The sequence below is a fragment of the Bos taurus genome, chromosome 7 (assembly GCF_002263795.3).
Source record: "Bos taurus isolate L1 Dominette 01449 registration number 42190680 breed Hereford chromosome 7, ARS-UCD2.0, whole genome shotgun sequence".
Taxonomy (NCBI): domain Eukaryota; kingdom Metazoa; phylum Chordata; class Mammalia; order Artiodactyla; family Bovidae; genus Bos; species Bos taurus.
The window spans coordinates 49,807,338-49,830,279 of NC_037334.1; the positions used below are offsets into that span (position 1 = coordinate 49,807,338).

The 22,942-nt window shown below is 54.8% G+C and overlaps 2 protein-coding genes and 1 long non-coding RNA gene across 5 annotated transcripts; 2 read left to right on the forward strand and 1 right to left on the reverse strand.

The window, feature by feature from the left end:
- The first annotated feature begins 1,519 nt into the window (after window positions 1-1,519).
- REEP2 (receptor accessory protein 2) lies at window positions 1,520-7,575 on the forward strand. Of its 3 annotated transcripts, none has more exons than XM_005209420.5 (8): window positions 1,520-1,718; window positions 3,468-3,540; window positions 3,829-3,905; window positions 5,075-5,195; window positions 5,400-5,513; window positions 5,877-6,018; window positions 6,113-6,243; window positions 6,329-7,575. In XM_005209420.5, exons 1-8 carry the CDS (start codon window positions 1,687-1,689, stop codon window positions 6,395-6,397), a joined length of 759 nt encoding a protein of 252 aa, XP_005209477.1. In that variant the 5' UTR covers window positions 1,520-1,686; the 3' UTR covers window positions 6,398-7,575. The 3 variants fall into 3 exon arrangements, with proteins under 3 accessions (XP_005209477.1, NP_001039790.1, XP_059744229.1); NM_001046325.2 differs by having other exon boundaries at window positions 1,581-1,718; window positions 5,871-6,018; XM_059888246.1 differs by lacking the exon at window positions 1,520-1,718 and adding an exon at window positions 1,771-1,877 and having other exon boundaries at window positions 5,871-6,018.
- Window positions 7,437-19,022, reverse strand: LOC101904825 (uncharacterized). Its single transcript, XR_003035623.2, has 3 exons — window positions 15,220-19,022; window positions 10,011-11,164; window positions 7,437-9,142 (listed from the first exon to the last, which is right to left on the reverse strand). It is a non-coding gene; the product is annotated as an uncharacterized lncRNA (long non-coding RNA).
- Window positions 19,023-19,387: 365 nt separating this feature from the next.
- Window positions 19,388-22,231, forward strand: EGR1 (early growth response 1). Its single transcript, NM_001045875.1, is given in 2 exon segments — window positions 19,388-19,702; window positions 20,394-22,231. Coding segments are annotated over 2 exon segments (1,629 nt in total). The 5' UTR covers window positions 19,388-19,392; the 3' UTR covers window positions 21,713-22,231.
- The last annotated feature ends 711 nt before the right edge of the window (window positions 22,232-22,942 follow it).

Genomic DNA, 22,942 nt, shown 5'->3' on the forward strand with positions numbered 1-22,942 from the left:
CGAGGGATGTGCCAGGTCATTGTGGTTTGAGGGCTTAGGGACAAAGGGGAATGTGCTACATGAGCTAGAGGTAGGAGCAAACATGGGCTTTCCGTGGTTTCTGCCCTATGGGAAAGGTGGGTTCCTACCTTCCAGAAGCAGCCTGGGGGGAAAGGGCCAGGGAGAGTGGCCTGAGCAAGGTTCTGGGCAATCAGTGACAAAGTTCCTCAAAACAAGAGGCCTGGCTGCCCATATAGGAAATTCAAGTGGCTTGAAGAGTGAGGACAGACTGTGTTCCAATTAGAAAAGGCCTTTTGAAGAGGAAGTTGTAAAGAATAGCAAGAGGGGTCATCAGAGGCTGCTTCCTTGGATCCTGTTGGAAACACATCTTCCAAAGTGTTTGAGCCTGGAAATACAATTATCAGGGTGGAAATAGACCATTGTGTGTGGTTCAAGGATACTAAGTTTGAATAGCACCATAACTGAAATACAGAGTTCTGAGCATGTCCTTTAGGCCAGGATGGGCACGGGCTGGTGCTGTGATCATCAGAGGATTATACCTCAACATAAAGAATGCAGAAGCTTTGAAATGGGATGGGAAAGGAAAGCAGTGGGGGAAGGGAGGTTGCAGAGGTTGCTGGAGCTTTGTTGCTTTGGTGAAAATCAGGAGGCAGGCTAGCCTACATTCTGGATATAAATGTCTTCGGAATTAGGGCATCCATTGCCACCAGTGCTTGCTGATGGGGATGGAACTGGAGCCCCTTATTCATCGCCACGCCTGGACCCCAGGCCTCTCTACCAGCCTCTTTACAAAAAGGGTGATTCCCCTGCCCCAGGGTATCCTTGAGAGCACAGGGCCCTGTTCCCCTACAAAACTTAGGAACTGACAACCTTAAAGCAGATCAGATTGGGAATGGCGTTAGGCCTTTTACAACTGGAGTGATTGGTGATGGCGGGGTGGACATATGCCTCTATGCCTTTGACCTCAGGACTTCCTGGGTGGGTGTCTTGACGGTCAGCGATAGGGGAGAAGGGTTTGATAGCAGTTGGAAGAAGTAGCCAATTCAGTAGACTTCCTAAGTTCCTTTCTTAGCAGCATGACTTAGTGGTTCTGTGACCCGAGGCATATTATTGAACCTCCCCGAAGCTTCCCATTTTCTTATCTTCAAAATGATAATTATAACGTCTGTCTTATGGGATGGTCACTGAAATAACGCATGTGAAGCTCTTAGCACAGGGCCTGGCACACAATAAGCACTCGGTAAGTCAGTCATTATTCCTCTTAGGATATTTAAGTCTTTCAGCCTGTTGTGATCAGCGCAGGAAGAGGGCTAGGATGTCCGGATGGAACCATGAAGGCCTCTGAGGACCTCAGTCCTGGGTTTGGAACCCAAGAAAAGTGAACAAGCCATTGGAGGAAGGCAGGTCAAAGGCGCATGCCCAGCGACAGCAGGTGCAGGGGGGCGCGCCGCTGCCGCCGCCGCGGCCTCCCCTTTAAGAGCCGCCGCCGCCCACGGCCCGCCGCTGCGGCAGGGACCTCCCCTTTAACGGCGGCGGCTCGGCGCTCCGCGGCCCCCGCGGCGGCTGCTGCTGCGGGTGCTGCTGCTACTGCGGCTCCTGCTGCCGCCGCCGCTCGGCCTCCAGCAGCCACATCCTCGGCCCGGGCCGGCTTCCCGCCCCGCACCCCGCGCCCCGCCCGGCCCCGCCATGGTGTCCTGGATCATCTCTCGCCTGGTGGTGTGAGTGCGGCGGCGGGGCGCGGCCGTTTGGGAGGGGGATGGTGGCTAGGGGTGGCGGGTGAGGGGTATGGAAGCCTGGGATGGACCACTCCGTGGCTTCGTACAGCAGAATCACCTAAAGGCACATCATCCCTATTTGGGGTCCCCAGAGACGTGGAGGTGAGGGATCCGGAGGAGCGGGGAATGTTCGAGGAGTAAGGCAGGCCTGGCTTCCCATCCCTTTTATTTTTAATTTCCCTGTTTCTGCGCCCTCCCTCATCCCCGAGGGGGCTAGGCAGCATGGCTTGATTTATGAGGGGAGGCGGCTTGTCCCCTCACCCACGTAGCACATCTGGCCGGAGGAGCCCCTCAGACCTGGGCTCTCATCTCCCAGCGGGAGAACTAACGGAAGAGCCAGGGGAGCAAGGCAGGGCCTCCTCATTCCATAGCTTAGGGCCATGGCAGCCTTGGCCTCCCCGAAGGGCCCCATTTCTCCTCCCTCTTCCACTGTCTGTCAGGAGACTGGGGGTGAGGGCACATGCTCTGAAGGCCCCCCAGGGAGGACGGGAAGCAGAGATGCTTGGATGACAAAGTGTGGGAGGTAACTGGGAGAGGATATGTGTGTTCAGCCTGGGATTGTGAGAGCCGTGGAGGGAAGGGTGTTAGGTGGCCTTCATCCCAGGCTGCCAGTTCTGTCCCTCCCAGCTCCCCCAGGCTCCAGGAGGGTGCCCTCTCCCACAACTGTGGACTTTGTCCTTGAGGATTCCACCCCCGACTCCATCTCCGAAGTACCCTGCCTCAGTGAGGCAAGTCCATGGGGAACAGGCGGTATCCACACATTTGTCAAGAGGCTGGGCCTGGCAGGAGCTCTGCATGGCTTCAGTTAACCTGCCCCAGCTTAGGACCCTGCCCCTCAACCTCCACCTTGGGGCACTGACACCCCAGAATCCCCTCCCTGCTATCGTGTTCTTCAATTCTGGCTTCCTCTAGACCCACCAGAGTCTCCTTCCCTTCCCACCTGAGGGAACCCAGGGGCCTCATACGTCCATGTGGCCTTCACAGTGGCTGCTCCTCTTGTGTGAATGAGCTCCCCGAGTGGCATTGGTCCTCTCCTTGCCTCACCTGTGTCCTGTATGTGGTCTCTGATGGGAACAGCACAGACTCCACTATAGCCAGGATCTCTAGCCCAGCACACTTTCTGGAGGCTAGTCCCAAAAGTGTTTATATCGGGAAATAAACCACTTTGCCCTTCAGGGCCTCCTGCCCCCGTGCCCTCTGCTCCTCAGGTCCCCAGGGCTACAGTGGTACTTCTGACTGCCAGGTACCCTGTTAGGTGGTGTCCCTGGCCCTACGACGGGAAGGTAGAGGGTAAGGGCCAATGGGTAAGAAAGTGCATGATGTCTGGAGAAGGACGACACCCCTGAGGCAGTGACCTGACCCCCACCCCATGATATGGTTATGCACAAATGAGGTTCAGGGCAGATAAGCCACATCAGACCCTCTGGCCTCTAGGTCTTTCTGTCAGGGGCTGGAGAAGAACTGAACAATAAAGGGGCATCACCCTTGCTGGCTAGGGCCTCCATGCTTGTGTATCACCTCAGGCTTGCCTGCTTTGACCTTAACCCCTGACCTGAGTTCATCAGTCAGCTGATGTGGTACCCTGGAGTTCTGTCCATTCTTCCCTTACCTACCCAGGGACTGATGCAGAGATGGGAGGGAGAGGCCATTGCTTTTGGCCAAGGGGCCCAGTAACCATGCCTGCCTCCCTAGGCTCATCTTTGGCACCCTGTACCCAGCCTACTCTTCCTACAAGGCCGTGAAGACAAAAAACGTGAAGGAATATGTGAGTGTGTGACCCTTCATCTCCTACCCAACTTATGTGGCAGAGATCAGGGAGGACAGTGGATCACATGACAGACGGGGATGACGTTATACTAATGCTGTCAGCACTAATGAGACCTGGTTCGGGGAGGCGCCCGTGTATCCCTTTCCCCAACCCTGGTGTGATACACAGACAAAGTTGGGGCCCTCTGTGCCCCCCTACATAGTGCGTCCAGCAGGTTGGCAAGTAGAGGTGGGGTCCAGGGTGTTTCCCCAAGGCCCCAGCTGACACCGCCCTCTGTACATTTAGGTGAAATGGATGATGTACTGGATCGTCTTTGCCTTCTTCACCACTGCCGAGACACTCACAGATATCGTGCTCTCCTGGTGAGGTCCAGCAACCCCCGCCTCCCTGCACCTCAGGGGCCAGGGCTTCTGACTTCTTCTACACAGCCAGTCCACCTAGGGTGGCATCTCCCCAACAGTCCCATGGGGTCCTGGGTGTCCCCTCCTCTCAGCCCCCATCCAGTCCTGGCTTGATTGAGCAAAATAAGAACAGACATAACTCTCACCTTTCTTTTGGGAGCCAAAGCAGCACAATAGAATTCAGGAAACCTGTTTCTGCCAGACTTACAGTGACTTTGAGCAAGTCACAGTTTTCTAGGCCTCAGTTTCCCTATTTGTAAAACAGGCATATGAGTCAATCTCGTGAACATTGGATTGTATTTCAAAGCTTGTATTTCAAAGGCTTTTTCTAGGCACTACTAGACTATGTATATGCACTCTTGAGGACACGGAATTGTCTAACCATCTGTATATTCACAGCAGGCGCTCAAAAATGTTTACTAAATGAGCAAATGCCTCTTGGAAGAGAGGACGAACATAGCACAGTACACTGAAAGTCAAAAGAGTTTTACTGAGAGGTAGAGGACGCAAGATCCTTGCATTTATAGATTTCAAGGGCCTTTGAGAAAACACAGTTTGAGTAGAGAAAGTTGAATGGGGTCAAATTAGCAAAGAGTCATGGATTAAAAATTGAGAACAAGTGAGTGCAGGTGCCTCTTGATGCAAGCAAAGGAGTGAGCTTTGATGAGGGCTTTGTGAGGATAGAGGAGACCTGAAGGAGTGTGTGGCCTGAGAAGGAGCCATGAGAATAGAGAACAGTCCTTAAAAAGCAGAGGCCGTGTCATGGCAGCAAGGGATAGATCCAGAACACAGCTGGGGAGGAAGAGCAGGAAGGAAGGGAGTGAGGATCCAAGAATGCACCTGGAAGGTTAGGGAGCTCGCCTTGGTGTTGACCCCAGGACAGAGGAGTGGGTGCTCTTCTGTCAGAGAGAAGAGGGTGATAGAGCCACCGCTGCTGGGAATTCCTGCTGGGGTCACTTTTCACCTTGCTACTGGGAGTCTCAGCTGAGCTTCCCCTTGACCAGTCTCCTAAGCCACATGGGGACCTTAGTGCACTAAGGGGTGGGAGTCCAGCCAGGGTCCTGCAGCGGGTCCATATGCCTCCTGACTTCCTGCCCCAGGCTCTGCCCTTACCTGTCTCCCACCCACAGGTTCCCCTTCTACTTTGAGCTCAAGATCGCCTTTGTGATATGGCTGCTGTCCCCTTATACCAAAGGCTCCAGCGTGCTCTACCGCAAGTTCGTGCACCCAACCCTGTCCAACAAAGAGAAGGTCTGTTGGAACAAGGGACGCTTGCTTCCCACCTATCCCAGGTCAAGGCAGCCCAGAGCCTGCAGCCACGTGTATTCATGGCTCTCCCTGTGGGTGATCTGAGAGGGGCCTGACCCCCTGGGGCAGGTAGTGCCAGGTGTGAACAAGGGCAAAGCAGGGTAGGACCCAGCCTCACCTCTTCCTCCTTCCCCTCCAACCCCTCAGGAGATCGACGAGTACATTACACAGGCCCGAGACAAGAGCTATGAGACCATGATGAGGGTGGGCAAGAGGGGTCTGAATCTGGCCGCCAATGCCGCAGTCACGGCTGCTGCCAAGGTGAGATGGGGGCAGACCCAGCTCCCAGGCCCCAGCTTGCACATCTCATCCCACAGCCAGTCCCCTTTGCATCCACCACATTCTTGGGCCGGTAAAGGTCTGGGGGCTTGTGCAGCTTGGGGTTTCCATCCTGCCTTTAACATCCCCCCGCTAAGGGACTTCCACTTGGCGGGCCACAGTTTCCTCACCCGTCCAAAGGGAACGCATGGCCCCAGCCTGTTAGAGCCGCCGTGGGATGGGCTGAGGATGCCATGGGGAGAGCGCTGAGTCCAGTGGCTGCCCAGTGCCCTGTGGTGACCTCTCTCTCCACCCCGCCCCTTCTCCTCCGGTCCTCCTGGTGCGTGGTGGTGACCCCAGGGCCAGGGGGTGCTATCAGAGAAGCTCCGAAGCTTCAGCATGCAGGACTTGACCCTGATCCGGGACGAGGACGCGCTGCCCCTGCAGGGGCCTGATGGCCGCCTCAGAGCCAGCCCTGGCAGCCTCCTGGACACCATTGAAGACCTGGGTACAGTCCGGGCCCAGGGCGGGCAGGGGGCGAGGGCGAGGAGGCTGAGTAGGGGAGAGACCAGACACCTGCTCTCCTTTCCTCCCCAAACCAGGAGATGACCCCACCCTGAGCGTAAGGTCAGGCACCAACCAGGCAGATCCCCGGACAGAGATCTCTGAGGATGACACGGGAGACAAGGCCCCTAAGAGGGTCAAACCCATCAAAAAAGTGCCCAAACCCGAGGTGAGAACCGGGACAGAGCTTGGGGAAGTGGGAAGGGCTTGTGGCTCCAGGCGGAGCCCTCTGTCTCCCTCTCTTCCTTCCACAGCCACCGGCTTCCAAGACGCTGAAGACCCGGCCCAAGAAGAAGACCTCCGCAGGGGGTGACTCAGCTTGAGGCCCCCGCCCCCTCCCCGCAGGCTGCAGAATCCCGCTCCACACTGTGCCAGCAGCCCTCAGCCTCAGGCCCCGGGGCCTCTCAGATGGCTGTTTCCGGTGCCTCCCAGTGGCCATTCCCCTGGAAGGGCTTGGGAAAGAGAAGGGAGGCCCTGCTGTGGGGGGCCGAGGGTAGAGGCTGGACCCAGGAGCTAAGGAGGGAGCCACTCAAGGAGGTGCGGGCCCCCCAGAGCCCGAAAGCTACTCTCCCCGCTCCAGCCCTGACCCCGCCCACCCAGTGCCTTGCTGAAGACCATGGCCATCCCCTTGTCCTAACACATGGCCCCACTGCTCTCCCTGAGTCAGGGTCGGCGGCCAGTCACAGCCCAGATTGACCAGAGCCTGAAGGCCCAGCAGAGAAGGAGGGAGTGGGGAGGCCTCGGAGAACCTGGGCTCTGGGCCTACAGGTGTGAATGGAGGACAGGGTCTCAGTGGTGTTTAAGTGACCAGGAGCCAGGCCAGAGCTGCAGCTGGGGGTGTTGGGTATGGCTGTGAGCTACCTGTGCCCACTGAAAAGAGGTGGGGCTCCAGGGGTGTGTGTGTGTGTGAAAGAGAAAATGTGTGTGTGTGTGTGTGTGTGTGTGTGTATCTTTCTGGGTCTAGAGCTGGGGGCTTTTGAGTGAAGGACTTTGCCTCCAGCAGTAACCTCCCACCACCCAACCCAGCTGCCCTTTCCCCCCTCAGCCCTCCCGCCTACTCTCTCAGCCTCAGAGGACCCCAGCCCATGAGAGAGTAGGGCTCCAAGGGGCCTCTCACCTGCTCCTCTGCCCTTAATCCCCTCTTCTTTTGCCTCCTCCCATTCCTGCCCCAGGATGGGGCTCCATCTCCTCTGGGCCCTCAGTAGAGGCCCCTGCTGAGCCGATTCCTTTTCTCCTCTCCTGGGGGCCCATCTTCCTTCCCCCTAAGGCCCTCTTCCTGTGCCAAGCAGACTAGGCCCCCTGTAACAGACCCCTGTCAGAGCCCAGCCTTTGCCCCACACTTTGCCCCAGCTTCTGCCGTGGCTTCCTTCCGTCAGGGCTCGGAGGAGCGTGTAAAGAAGAAAAAGGTATTAGGAACCAGGGGGCTCCAGATCGGTGGGAAGAGGGTGCCCAATGGACCTTTGGCACTGGATGAGCCAATAAACCAAATTCTGGCACCTCATTTGTGTTAGCCTCTGTGCTTTGTTCTTGGTCTACCAGTCCACAGGTGAGAAGGACTTCAAGTGAGAAGCCAGGGCTCAGCTGTGGGATGGAGGGGAGAAGAAGTCAAACTATGAACTCGAACTCGAGAGATCTGATCTTCAAGAGATAGCCTTGAAGTAGTTCCATCTGGGAAGATGGCTTGGAGGTTCAATATAGAGCCAGGGGGCTGGAAAGAGCCAGGACTTATGAAGGGCAAGGGACCACCCTTAGAGGTTGTCCTGTCCCTCAGAATCCTACCGGAGACCCCTCCCCATTCTGGCACCTCACAGAAAGTGCAAGGGTGTAAGTTCTGGGGGCAAAGATCACGATGAGGCTCCAGGAAAAAGAATGGGATACTGGGGGCTCCTGGCAGAGCCTGGGGATTGGATCGCTGTGGCCTCGAAAGGCTAAAAAATAAAAAACATTGGAGAGGGACAGTGAGCCAGACACTGAAGGGAGGATCTAGGTGGGATGGAGGGAGAGACAAAAATGTGGAACCAGCCTCATGGCTCACATCTGACCCTGGGGACAAACAAGGCAGACAGAGACCCAAAGGCCAGAGCCAGTGAGGCATGCCCATGTGGCCTGTGGAAGGAGGGCTGGAGCCCTGAGCTGCTGGGCTGGGGTGGAGGAGTGGAGGAGGGGGGCTGCAGGGCCTGGGGTCAAGTTCTGGGGAGGTGGAGCCTAGGTCACCAGGGGCACCACTGGTGGGAACAGAAGCCTGGAGAAGGGAAAAGGTGGCAGAGGCAGTATCAGAAGAGACAGGGGAAAAGAGCAGAGAGGGAGGGGGGAAGAAGTGAGGGAAGAAGGAAGGCTGAAAGAAGCTAGAGAAATAGCAGCTCAGCCTTATGGAAGGAAAATGGAGGAATCAGAGTGGAGACCTAGCTCCAGGCCCTGGACCTCAGGATTGGCAAAATGTCCCTACACCAGGCTTTCCTCTCCCTTCCCTGGCATCACGGGTGCATGTCCTTCTGCCAAACTTGAGCCAGCTGGCCAAGAAGCTTCTGCACTGAGGTGCTCGTGGAGAGCGAGGGCAGGGGGAGGGAGGCGTGTGAGATGCCCTTTTCATCTTTCCTGAAATTCTCCAGTCAATAGCGCTCTGAACGGCATTCCTTTCACCATTGCCCTCTGGGCAATTTGGCCCCTTTTTCTATCAGAAAGGAGAGGAAGCGTCAGAGTAGAAATCAGGTGAGAGACTCCCTTGTTCTAGAAAGATCTCCAGAGAGTAAGTTGCTTGCATCTCCTGCTAGCAGCTACCATATGGCCAGGAAAGCAGGTTAGGCCTCTCTAACCTAAATCCCATTTGCTGCATTTCACACATACACACACACACACACACTCACCCAACTCACACTCAGATTACACATTTCTATCCACAGTGACCAGTGGCCAAGGAGGTGACTGTCAGATTCCACATCTCCAGGCTCTCCCTGCACATCTGGGTTTCCCTGTGTCAACAGATGATGCTCAGATTTCCAAGTTCACTGGTCCGTTGCCATGGAAACATTGTCTTCTAGACCTCCACACAGGGTCTGACCCCTGTGGTGCTGGGGAGAAGAGGAGAGATGGAGGGTGACCAACAGAATGGAGGGAGGAGGCTGATGAAAAACATCTGGGTCTACATGAGCCCTTGCTGTCTTATTCCCTGGGGTCACCTGCCCTCTCCCCTCCACCTTAGTACATCTTTCTAGGCCAGGGCAGTGGGGAAAGGAAGTCATGACAGAGATGTCTGGCAGGAGCTATGTGGAGGGCACTTGCTCGTTGCCTGGAAACCCACTGGGCATTGAGAGAGAGTAGCTTTGAAGTGGGGGCTGAGGTCTAGCCCTGTGTCCCACGCCCAGACCATGTTGGGGACACTGGGCAGCCCTCCAAGCCTGAGGTCCCTGGCTAAAACGGTCCTCAGGCATGAAGTGGTTTCATCCTGCTTCCCCTCCCTTGTGTGTGCCCCACACTAGGAGAACCTGCTTAAAATGTGATTTCCAGGCTATGACGTCAGAGGAAAGCCAGCAGCTCCAGCCTATGCCAGCTCTTCCTTGATCAGAAGAGCTGAGCCCAGCCTTGCTCAGCCTGGAGGAAAGGAGGTTAGGTAGAGGAGGGAGGGTCTCTGGGGGCCTCTGGTCCTCATATATGTGGCATTCAGAATAATAGGGAGAGACTATTTCCAGGCCAAAGTGCTGTCTTCCCCATTGCCTTAAATACCAGCGAGTACGTGATTATCTCTGTCATAGATTCCCCCTAACCCCAGTTTTCCCCTCTCTGAGCTGGGTCAGCCCTGCATAAAGGAGGAGGACACCTTAAGTCTTAGAGCCATTTGGGTTCTGCCTGACAGCTTGTCAGCAAATCTAGGCTGGAGGCAGTGATGGGTGAGAAGGATGCCTGCAAGGAGGAAAAAGCCCACTAGGTGGCGCAGCTCACCCCAGTGTGGGATTCCCCGGCCCTTGCCGGGGGAAAGTCTCCTTCAGCAGTCAGTGGGATTTTAAGGTCCGCTGAGCAGAATACTTTACACCGCAGTCCCTGGAGTTGGAGGTTCATGAAGAGAGCATCCTTGTGGGTGGATAGGCAGATATAAATTCTCAATCACTTTCCAACCCCAGTTTGTGTGCAGAGGAGATAGTCAGACCCAGCAAGCAGTACTCCCTTTGGGGAAGGATGAAGTACCTCCTGGGAGCAAGGAAATTGCCATGCTGACCCTAGGAGGGTCATACAGCCCAAAGAACCCAACTTGGGCTTCTAAAATATTATTAAGAGAGGGACAATTTAGGCGAGCGAGAGGGACGCTTACCTAGATGCGGGGTTCCCTGGAGCTGACTCCCTTATGGCCACAATGGTAGTCCCAGGGCTGCCCCTAGGTTTCCCCGTCCCCTGCTCCTTCTCTTATTTTCATCATGGGTACTGTAGAGCTGAAAAAGGAGACAAAGACCCTAATCTTCAGACCCTGGAACCCCAGGGTATTTTTTCCAGCAGCCAGGGCTGACTCCTGAATGACTTACCTTTGCCTGACCTCTTTCCCAAACTGACCCCACCAGCCCTGCACACCTAATGAATTACCCTCTTCTTTTGTCTCAGCCAGATGAGTAATCAATAAATAATGCTGCCTGAAATATTAATGGCAAGTTTTACACCAGCATCCCTTAGCCGTGCCTGTCATTGGGGAACTTGAGAGTTGACAGAGAAATGCATGGCCCCCATAGAGCTCCTTTATTCCTCTTTTCTTTGCCAAGATTTCGACCTGTCCCCATCTCCACCAGATCATGATTCATTGCCATTAGGTGAGAAGAGGACGGGTTCCCCAGAGACAACTCAGACAGCCTCCAGGGGGAGGATGGGGTAAGCTAAACCAAGCAGCGACCCTTCTTGATTCCTTTGTCTCCTCTGATGCAAGTGAGATCCCATTTCCTCTGTTCCATGTCCATCTTGGACCTGCCGGGTCCAGCTTTCTAAGTGGCAACTCAGAAGGAGACCTGGGGCTTCCCTCCTCCCCCTGCTTCAACTATTTTAGAGCCTGAGCAGAAGGGACTCATGTGCTCCCAGACTTCTGGCCCTGGCATTCTCTTCTGGCTTTCTTCTCCCTGGAAGAAGAGGAGAAAATGGAAGCTCTTAGCCCTCTTGAGCCCACCTGGTGGGCTTCCCGGGGGGCCAGCACCCTCCTTCGGGGAAACCAGGCCCACCCAAATTGTTGAACACGCAGTGCCCTCTGCTCACGTGCTCTTTGTCTCCTCCTTCACTTGGTAATGTCTTGCATGTTCTTCAAGTCTCAGCTTAGATGTGACACTGCACCTGGTCCAGGGCCCCGTGGCCTTCTCTTCGTGTTCTCTTCCCTGACAGCACATATCACCCTGTTTCATCAGTGCCCATGTGTCCCCACTAGACTGAAAGCCCGGGCATAGGCGATGGGCCTACCTGGTTCACCACTGTTTCCCCAGCATCTAGTACGGGGCCTGGAACACTCTAATAATTCAGCACATTTTTCTGGAATGTACAAATGACATCTCTGCAGCATTCTTCCTCTCCCAAAAAAACACCAGCCTTCTACCTTCAGCATCTCTTTGCGGAGCTGTTTGCCGGCACCTGAGGATGGGTGTCTGCACTAAGCAGCTGCCCGGGCCACCTACACTCGCCCTGGCCCCCAGCATGTGCTCATGCTCGCTTGCTTTGCCTTTCTCTCTCTCACACACAGATGGGAGCCAGCTTTCCAGCCACATTCACTTCTCACTTTAATTCAAAAGCTAAATTGGGAAGAAGAGCAGCTTCACACTCCCAATTTAGCCTGGGAGAGAAAAAGGGAGACAGTCTGGATGTTGCCAGGGAAAGGAGAACATTGGGTCTGGGGTGGGTAGTGGTGGCAAACGTACCCAGAACCCAAGAGAAGACAGTGAAACCCCCACCCAGCTACTAAAAATAAGTCATCCAGAGGTATGACTCCAGAGTGACCCCTGTGAAGCCTCTTTCCTGCGATGGTGCAGCCATTCTGGGCACTACCTCAGCCTAGGGATGGATTAGAGGGGGTGGAAGAGATTCAGGTTATCGGAACTATCCATAGGAGGAGATGCTGCTGCTTAGGTCGCTGGTAGTAGGAAACCAGAAAGTCCTTCTTAAATCTAACTTTAATCTATTTGGTAACTGCTGAGAGGTCTGATGAATAAAAACAGAATCCATAAACAGATAGTTGCTCATTAATATTCATAGCAGCTTTATTCACAATAGTCGAAAAAGTAGGAACAACCCAAATGTCCATCAAGAGATGAGAGGATAAACAAAAAGTGGTATATACATACTCACTAAGCCTTAGAAAGAAATGAAATTCTGATACATGTTACAACATGGATGAACCCTGAAAACATTATGCTAAGCCAGGCACAGCAGGACAAATATTACGGACAAATATCTTCCCTTACAGGAGGTACCTAGACTAGGCAAATTTATATATAGAGAAACTCTAATAGGGATTACCAGGGGCCAAAGAGGAGGCAACAGGATAGAGAATTTATGTTTCCCTATCCCCAGTGTTTCATGGGTACAGAGTTCCTGTTTGGGATGATAAAAAAGTTCTGCCTATGTATACTGGTGACGGTTGCACAGCACTGCACATATAACTGAATGCCACTGAATAGGACACTTACAATGGTTAAAATGGGATATTTTATGTTATGTATATTTTACTGTAATATATTTTTGAAAAAAAACAATGAGTCCAATGTCAGCCTAAAGACATCGTCATCCTGCCACAATAGCTCTCTCTGTAGCTTGACCAGAGGGAAAACAAATCCTTTCCGTTCCGAAGAGTCCCTCCCTTTGCTGATAGAGTAGAAGTGTGGTCTCTGCCCAGAGTGAAGTGAAGACCCCTCTGTGGATGTTCCTGGGCACTGGGGCTAACTGTCCTCCCTCTCATCGCTACTCGTCAGTGTGATAATTTGGATGCAAGTGCTTCTCCCTGCTTCTGGGTGCCAGCTTCCTCTTTAGGCACTCATTTTGACTTTGCCCTAAAACAGGTTCCCTGGGTCTTCCCTGGTGGTCCGGTAGCTAAGACTCCATGTTCTCAACGCAAGGGGCCCAGGTTGGATTCCCAGTCAGGGAACTAGATCCCACTGAGAGTTTGCGTGCCACAATGAAGACCCAGCACAGCTAAATAAATAAGTAAAAAGCAGTGTTTCCATAAGGGTAGACCAGTTAGGGGGATGATTAGAGGAGGAAAAAGAGAAGACTCTTCCATCCAACCTCTCTGACTTTCCCATTGCCACAGTACCACGGGGAACAGATGTACCTTGGGCTGAGAGGCCTGTCTGTAAATCTGGGGGTCAGTTTTTCTTGCTCTCTGACTGGGAGGTCCCTGAAGAGTCTCTGATAGCTGACCCTGAGGCATGTAGACCTTACCCTCTCTCCTGGATGACTACACAGTTTCCTGGCTGGTCTCACTACCAGTCCTCCCCTACCCAGCCTCCTGGAATTATTTTAAAATGGTGCGTTGGCTCTTTGACTGCCTGAGAACCACTTCAGTGGGTGGGAGCTGGATTAGGGGCTCCCCAGTCACTGTGCTTCCCCCAGGATAGCACACCGCACACTGTGGAAATTGCTTGTTTACTTGTTGGTCTCCCCTACTGAGCTATGACCTGCAAAAAAGGGAGAATCTACCTTACTGCTCCTTATATCTTTAATGCCCAGAGTGGAACAGATGTGTGATAGGTAATTGCCGAACGAATGAATTGAAACGACGTGTTCATGTCTGCCCCTGCTATTCGATCTGACTCAAGAGTGCCGGTAGGATGAAAGCTTTGTCTGATTCATTCTGGGGCCCCAGAAAACAGTTCTTAGGATGAACTGGGGTTCAGGCAGACAGATCTGAAGCCAGACTGTCTGGATTGGAATCCTGGCTCTGCCATTGCTGGGCTCTCTGACCTTGAGCAAGTTGCCTGCCCTCTCTGAACCTGTTTCCTCATCAATGAAACAGGAGTGAGAATGGAACCTACTTCATAAGGCATTGTAAGGACAAATACCTGTCAAGTGTTTAGTATGAATCCTGTCACATTGTAAATGTGTCTGGGGGGTGGGGGTGGGGATAGGAAATGCATCTAGAGATTGAGGAAAATCAGAGGAAACAAGCATCACCACTGATTTCAGCATCCCAGTGTTTAGGGGGAGGGGACGGTGAGGCCAGTGCTAGAGCGGGGTAAACCCAGGGGCTACCTGCCCTCCCTCTGCCCTCCCCACAGGTCTGCAGAGTCCAAGCTCACCCGCCACGAAGCTGAGCAGCCCTGGCGCTGGGCGGTGGTGAGGGGCCAGAAATAACTGCCGTTGCTATTCCTGCCTTTCTGGGCTGGATGGGAACGCTGCCTTTCTAATCTAAAGGCTGCTCTAGACTTCCTGCACATCAGTGGGTTCTTATGTAACACTCCCCTCCCTCTGCCTGCCCAACGAGCTTCCAGAGATTTCTGCAGCCAGCTTTGCTGCACACTCAGCTGGGGGTGGGGGGAGCAAGGAAGGATGGATTGTCCTCTGAGCCCAGGATCCCGCTGACCCCAGGCCTGGGAGAGGGACCACTCAGCGCAGGGCAAAGGGACTGATGTCCAGGGACAGCAGCCTCTTCCTGATTCTGCAGGGCAGAGAGGACCCAGTATGCCGAAATGTTCACCTACCTTGACCCACTCCCTCTTCCCTTAATGGTCCCTCTGTGCCAGTCCCGTGACTTCCACTTCAGGCCTTACCTAACTCTGTCCGGCACATGACCCCTCGTGCAGACTCTAAGGACAACAGCCCAGACCCTGATTCTCACAGGCAGATCCCCAACCTGGACCAAATCCTACATGGACTCCTCGCTGTAGCCCTGGATCCCATCTGGAGGGTGCAGCCAGGCACCTCTTCAGGGCCCAGGGCACCCTCCACTTCCTCAGGCCTCAGCATCACTCTGTGTGGGCCTGTCTCAGAATTTGTCTTTCTCCACCTGTCCTAGGGCTCAGGATCTCCTCTGGCACCCAGTTTTCCCATCTGAAATTGGAGGAAATAGGATGGTTTCCCACCGGAGCACTCTGGGGTGATTCTCTTTCATTTCCCCTCTTCCACCATGCCTCCACTTCTCCCCCGTCCCCCTGCTCCCGCCCCGCCTCAGTGCATCTTCTGTGCCACTCCATACCTGGCCTCTTCAGATTCTTCTCTCAGTGCCCAAAGACCCTCCCTGGGGTGGGAGCAGAGCTGCCCCCAGACCCATTGAAGGCCAGGCCCTCCATGTTTCCGGCAGAGCTGATCAACCATCGGAAAGTGTGACAGGCACCCCAGGCAGAACCAAAGCAAGAGTCACTTCCTGAGCCCTGGGCTGGTCACAGTGGTGGCAAACCACTATCCGAGCAGCACATGTGGGTGCTGACGTAGCCTGGGGTGGGGAGGAGGAAGTGGCGATGGAAAAAGGGGCTTGTTTTCCTCTGAGAGTTACAGCCTGCTCAGCCCTGGGTCAGACATGATGGTTCCCATTGACTTTCTCCTAGCGTCAGCTGCCATGGACCAGCCCAGTTCTGCTCTCACCTCTGACTCTTCCTCTTCTATGGTTTGCAAGGAAAGTCTGAGCACTGACATCGGCTCAGACCTGCAGACCCTCTGAGGGCCTCTCACCTTTTCTAGAGCTTTTGGCATCAGTCACCCAATGGACAAGGTCTGAGAGTCCCAGACTCAGGGCTGCTGCCTAATCTTAATTCTCTTGTAACATGGAGTCCAGGTTCCCTTCTACCCAACTGTAAGCTTCTCAGCAGCAGGAGCCTATGCCTCAGGCCTTTATCCACAGAAAGTCCTCAAAAAAGTTTACTGTTGTTGTGGATAATGGGTGTTTTAATCAGAACCTGCTGGGTTGTAATAGAAACTGAAATAAGCTTTATTTAAAAAAGAAATTTATTAACCTGTGTAACTCAAAGGCCCCGACTCTATCCAGAGATTTACTCTCTGGGTGTGGATCTGTTTTTTAATTTCTTCTGCATGGGCTTCATTCTCAGGTAAGCTCTCCAGGTCAGATGGCAAGATGGCTTCCAGGCTTACATTCCACTGGTTTAGTACCATCTGGGAAAGAGAATTCCTATTGTTCAGAGTTCCAGAAAAAGTCCTAGAAGAGTCTCTCATTAGCCTGGTTTGGGTCATGTGCCCATCCTGATGCAGTGGCTATGCCTAGGGAGATAGAATGCTCCTGGACTGCTGGAAGAAAGCATCCTAGATGGATGACCAGGTAGGGGTGACATGTCCTCACCTAGATCTAGGATGGGGTTTTCTTCCCTCAACCATATGGATTGGGGGTGGTTCTCCAAAGGAAATAGCTGACGGGGAGCACTTAGGAAAAGAACGGTTGGACACACAAAGCGAAAGATGTAGATTATTAGGATTCTGAGTGCACAGCTTCAGTGAGGACCTGAAGATCCTGTGGGTCAACTTCCACATTAGAATCATAGGGGAACCAGTTTGCCCTGGCTGGGGGAGGAATATACTCTCAGAGCCTGGGTAGCTCCCCAGAGACAGAAAAAGGATCCTAGGAAGTCTCTGCTCAGTTCTGGCTCTCATGAGCTCAGGAAGATTGTGATTCGGTTAGCCTAGGGTAAAACCTTTCTTTTTCAGAGCTCCATTTGTGCACAGTCAAGGTTGAAAAAAATTCCGCTCTATGAAATAATGTTCTACTGCAGCAAGGAGGATTAAGATGGGCTCTTCAGGACAATGGCCCCTGTGTTAGGATTGGAATGTTTCTCCTTCTCTGTACAACTTTTCAGAAAATGGTCACTGGGGTTTACTTGGGGGCTGAGGATGGGTGGGTGAACTGTGGGCAACCCCAGTGGGTCAAAAGCCCCAGAAAACAGCAAAAGCCACTGTTTACTGAATGTCAACTGCAAGGCAGGCACTGTGCTTTGGAACTTCACACATGGAAGTCCATGTAAGTTTTCAGTCTTTATAACAATCCTTCCATCATTAACATTAGATCTGTTTTACAGCTGAAGAGAGATAAGAAAAGCCTGGCCAAGATACCCCACCAGGGAGTAGCAAAATGGGCATTCAGACCTAACACATCTGACTCTGACTGGCCTGGCCATTCTGCCCTGCAGGAGGCTTTTGCTTCTAATGGACAACTCGGTACCTTGGAGTGGGTCCCCACTAGGTCCTAGCGTTTGGGTTGGGGAGCTCAGATTTAGAGAACAGAGATAAGGGTGCCCTGGTTCATTGCTGGATTCCCTAAGCCGATTTGTGTGTGTGTAGAATACAGAGGGATGAAGCCGAAGATAGTTACATCCCCCTCCCCCATTTTACACCCTCAACCCCGACTTCCTGAAGCTGTTTGGGTTCAGGGAGACCCTAACCCGCCCCCACCCCTTCCCTCCCAATGTCGTCAGCACCCTCCTTCCACACACACACTTTCTGCTTTCTTTTTAAATTCAGAAAAACACCACCTCCCCTGGATTCAGAGCTAGAGCAGAAGCCTTCCCCAACAGGAATCCCCGTTCTGTTTTGGGTGCGCACTTGAGTGGGGGAGCGGGGACGCAACGGGGAGGGCTTCCCCGTTTGCGTCTAGCTCCCAGGAGACCTGCTGGAACCTTGCCAGCCTAACCGCCCCCTCCTCCCACCCTCGCCCTTGGCCTGGCTGGAGGAGGGGAGTGTTACCCCGCCCGGGAGTTGCGAGCCTCGGCTGGGGCGGCTCCCCAGGGACTGCAGGGGGAGCCCAGGCTGCGGCGCCTGCTCAGTTAGTGCTCACTGCGTCTAAGGCTCCCCCCGCCTGGCGCAGCGCCCAGCACAGGAGCTGGGAGGGGGAGCAAGAAGGCGGCGAAGAGCCTACTCGGCCAGGGGCCGGGGGAACCGAGCTGGAGAGGGGACCTCCAGAGGGCAGCACCAGCTCGCTAAGCAGATCTCTCTTCTCGCCAGCCGGGGGTCCCCAGACAGTCCGTAAGGAGGCCTCCTTTTCGGATTCCCACACTTCTGGCCCCCGATCACCTGTTCTGGTTAAAGGTGGGTCAGTCTCCCACCATCCCAAGGGCCACTAGCTCCTAGTGGGAACAGGACTCAGGTTTCTCCAGAGACAATCAGCTTCCCTTGTCCAGCCACCCAAGCGTGGGCTCTTCCCCAGAGGGAACCAGAGAATTGCCTTTCGGTTCTCTGATGGCGGAGAGGGATCCCGAGGCCCCAACAACCCCACTCCATTGGCAGATGGAGGAGAAGCAGGTGGCCCATCGCACTGCACAGGAACCATCTGGCTATTATTTTCTAAGCCTCAGTTTCCACCGCGACACCTGGAAAGGCACCATGCCATTGGTCGAGGCCAGGGGTCAGGGCCCCGCCTCTCCTGGGCGGCCTCTGCCCTGGCCAGCCCAGCCACTCCTCCCCTTCGCTCCCGCCCGGCTCCCACGGTCCCAGAGGTGGGCGGGCGAGCCCTGGATGACGGTGGCAGAACTCTAGTCCTCCTCGCCCTCGCCCCCGCCCAGGGCCCGGGCTTTCCCAGCCCAGTCCCCGCCGGGGAACCGCGGTGCGCCTGGAGCCCTCCCCGCCTGGGCGTCCCCAGCTGTAGCGCGCGCGTTGGGCTCCCGGCTTGGAACTAGGGAGGAGGGAGAGAGCCAGGGAGCAGAAAGCAGAGACCCGGAAACGCCATATAAGGAGCAGGAAGGATCCCCCGCCGGAACAAACCTTATTTGGGCAGCGCCTTATTTGGAGCGCCCCGATAAGGCCTGGCTGCTTCCGGCTCCGGGAGGAGGGAAGAAGGCGGAGGGAAGAGGCGGGGGCAACGCCGGGAACTACTGAGCAGCTTCGGTCCGGGAGTCCTCGGCTGCGGCTTGAGCACTAAATTTCCTCGAAGCCTGGGCACCTAGGGTGCGGGAGCAGGCGTGGGGCCCAGGTTGCGGGATGGCAGTGCCTACAGTTCTTGGAGAGGGGGCTTCACGTCACTCCGGGTCCTCCAGGCCGGTCTTGCCATATTAGGGCTTCCTGCCTCCCATATATGGCCATGTACGTCACGACGGAGGCGGGTCCATGCCGTTCCAGACCCTTCAAATAGAGGCGGATCCGGGGAGTCGCGAGAGATCCCAGCGCGCAGAACTTGGGGAGCCGCCGCCGCCAGCCGCCGCCGCCGCCAGCTTCCGCCGCCGCAGGACCGGCCCCTACCCCAGCCTCGGTAGCAGCGCCGCGTCTACACCGGCCGGCGGCGAGGGCGAGCCTGCGGACCCCGCCTGCGCTCTCCACAGTGTGCCCCGCGCCCCGCATGTGACCTGGCCAAGCCCCCGAGAGGTGTCCCCCGCAGCTTCGGTCCCCGGCTGCGCCCACCCGCCCCAACACCAGCTCTCCAGCCCGCCGGCCCGGGATGGCGGCAGCCAAGGCCGAGATGCAGCTGATGTCCCCGCTGCAGATCTCCGACCCCTTTGGCTCCTTTCCTCATTCGCCCACCATGGACAACTACCCTAAGCTGGAGGAGATGATGCTGCTGAGCAATGGGGCTCCCCAGTTCCTCGGTGCCGCCGGGGCCCCGGAGGGCAGCAGCGGTAGCAGCAGCGGCAGCAGCGGGGGCGGTGGAGGTGGAGGGGGTGGCAGCAGCAGCAGCAACAGCAACAGCAGCAGCGCCTTCAACCCTCAGGGGGAGGCAAGCGAGCAGCCCTACGAGCACCTGACCGCAGGTAAGCTGTGGCCTACGCCGAGGGCTAGCCCATTCGCCGACATTCTGGCGTCCGGTTCTTCCCCACGGCCTTTGCCGCGCCCCCTTCGCCGCAGGGATGCAAGTGGGGTTTCCCTTCCATTCCTTATATCCCCAGGGTCCTGTTTTAGAGGACCGCCTGAAGACATTCTCCCCACCCCCACCCTGTCCTTAACGGTGCGCAGAGGAGCCAGCTTTTGTTTTGGATGGAGAGCTGTGGGGCTGCGTGGGTGGATGGAGGAGGGAGAGCTTGTTTTGATGAACAGGGCTGCGCCCCCTCCCCCTCCAGAAAGGCTTGCCTAGCCTGCAGCTATCCCCGAGGAAAGGCCGGGATCCTTGGCCCGGGATGTCCCGGCAGCCCGGGGTAGGGGGCGCGCACTAGCCGCGGCCGTTGCGGGGGTACTGGCGGGAATCCCTCGCCCGCGCAGCCGCCGCTGCGGAGCGCTGGGAGCTGCAGTGGAGGGGGATTCTCCGTATTTGCGTCAGCGGTTGTTGAAATGGGTTCTGCGTCTGGACCGGGTCCAGGAACATTTCAATCTGCTGTTATCAATTATTAACCAGCTCAAGAGTCAATGGTAGCTGGCCCGACCTCTTGTCTGGCACCGTGGGTCTTCCGCGTCTTCCGGTGATTGCTCTCCAGTAACCAGGCCTCTTCCCTCTCTTTCTCCTGCCAGAGTCCTTTCCTGACATCTCTCTGAATAACGAGAAGGTTCTAGTGGAGACGAGTTACCCCAGCCAAACCACCCGGCTGCCCCCCATCACCTACACAGGCCGCTTCTCTCTGGAGCCTGCACCCAACAGTGGGAACACCTTGTGGCCTGAGCCCCTCTTCAGCCTGGTCAGTGGCCTCGTGAGCATGACCAACCCACCGGCCACCTCATCTTCAGCATCATCTCCCGCGGCCTCCTCCTCAGCCTCCCAGAGCCCACCGCTGAGCTGCGCAGTGCAGTCCAACGACAGCAGCCCCATCTACTCTGCGGCACCCACCTTCCCCACACCTAACACTGACATCTTCCCTGAGCCACAAGGCCAGGCCTTTCCAGGCTCAGCAGGCCCTGCCCTTCAGTACCCACCTCCTGCCTACCCTGGTGCCAAGGGGGGCTTCCAGGTTCCCATGATCCCCGACTATCTGTTTCCACAACAGCAGGGGGACCTGGGCCTGGGCACACCAGATCAGAAGCCCTTCCAGGGCCTGGAGAGCCGTACCCAGCAGCCTTCGCTCACTCCTCTCTCTACCATCAAGGCCTTTGCCACACAGTCGGGCTCCCAGGACCTGAAGGCCCTCAACAGCACCTACCAGTCTCAGCTCATCAAACCCAGCCGCATGCGCAAGTACCCCAACCGGCCCAGCAAGACGCCCCCCCATGAACGTCCCTACGCCTGCCCTGTGGAGTCCTGTGACCGGCGCTTCTCTCGCTCAGATGAGCTCACCCGCCACATTCGCATCCACACCGGCCAGAAGCCCTTCCAGTGCCGCATCTGCATGCGCAACTTCAGCCGCAGTGACCACCTCACCACCCACATCCGCACCCACACAGGGGAGAAGCCCTTCGCCTGTGACATCTGTGGGAGAAAGTTTGCCAGGAGCGATGAACGCAAGAGGCATACCAAGATCCACTTGCGGCAGAAGGACAAAAAAGCAGACAAAAGCGCAGCCTCTGCTGCCACCTCCTCTCTCCCTTCGTACCCGTCCCCGGTGGCTACCTCCTACCCATCCCCAGTTACTACCTCTTATCCATCCCCAGCTACCACCTCATACCCATCGCCCGTGCCCACCTCCTACTCCTCTCCTGGCTCCTCGACCTACCCATCCCCTGTTCACAATGGTTTCCCGTCCCCCTCGGTGGCCACCACATACTCCTCCGTCCCTCCTGCTTTCCCGACCCAGGTCAGCAGCTTCCCCTCCTCAGCTGTCACCAACTCCTTCAGCGCCTCCACTGGGCTTTCGGACATGACAACCACCTTTTCTCCCAGGACAATTGAAATTTGCTAAAGGGAAAGGAAAAGGGAGAAAATGAAACACAAGAGACTTAAAGGACAGGAGGAGGAGATGGCCATAGGAGGGGGGAGGGGTTCCTCTTAGGTCAGATGGAGGTTCTCAGAGCCAAGTCCTCCCTCTCTACTTGACCCCAGGGTCACTGTGGAAGGTCTGTTGGCCAACAATTCTTTCTGTCCACTTCCCTTTCCTCCCCAGTCCCTATTCCCTTTGACTTCAGCTGCCTGAAACAGCCATGTCCAAGTTCTTCACATCTATCCAAAGAACTTGATTTGCATGGATTTTGGATATATCATTTCAGTATCATCTCCATCGTATGCCTGACCCCTTGCTCCCTTCAATGCTAGAAAATCAAGTTGGCAAAAATGGGGTTTGGGTCCCTCAGAACCCAGCCCTGTGCTCTTGTACAGTGTCTGTGCCATGGATTTTGTTTTTCTTGGGGTACTCTTGATGTGAAGGTAATTTGCATACTCTATTGTATTATTTGGAATTAGAATCTCACTTTTGGGAAAAAAACAAACAAAGAAAAGCCAAGCAAACCAATGGTGATCCTTTGTTTTGTGATGATGCTGTGACGATTCAGTTTGAAGCTTTTTTTTGAAACAGCAGTTCTTGGTATTAATCGGAGCATGTGTCAGAGTGTTGTTCTGTTAACCGTTTTGTAAATACTGCCCGACTGTACTCACATGTGGCAAAATACGGTTTGGTTTTTCTCCTTTTTTTGAAAGTAGTTTTTTTTTGTCCTTTTGGTTTAAAAAGTTTCACGTCTTGGTGCCTTTTGTGTGATGCGCCTTGCTGACACGGCTTGACATGTGCAATTGTGAGGGATGTGCTCACCTCTAGCCTTAAGGGGGGCAGGGAGTGGTGATTCGGGGGGAGGCTTTGGGAGCAAAACAAGGAAGGGGGCTGAGCTTGAGCTCCAGTTCTCCAGAATGTAAGAAAACAAAATCTAAAAATCCGAACTCTCAAAAGTCTATTTTTTTAAACTGAAAATGTAAATTTATAAATATAATTCAGGAGTTGGAATGTTGTAGTTACCTACTGAGTAGGCAGCAATTTTTGTATGTTATGAACATGCAGTTCATTATTTTGTGGTTTTATTTTACTTTGTACATGTGTTTGCTTAAACAAAGTGACTGTTTGGCTTATAAACACATTGAATGCGCTTTATTGCCCATGGGATATGTGGTGTATATCCTTCAGAAAAATTAAAAGGAAAATAAAATA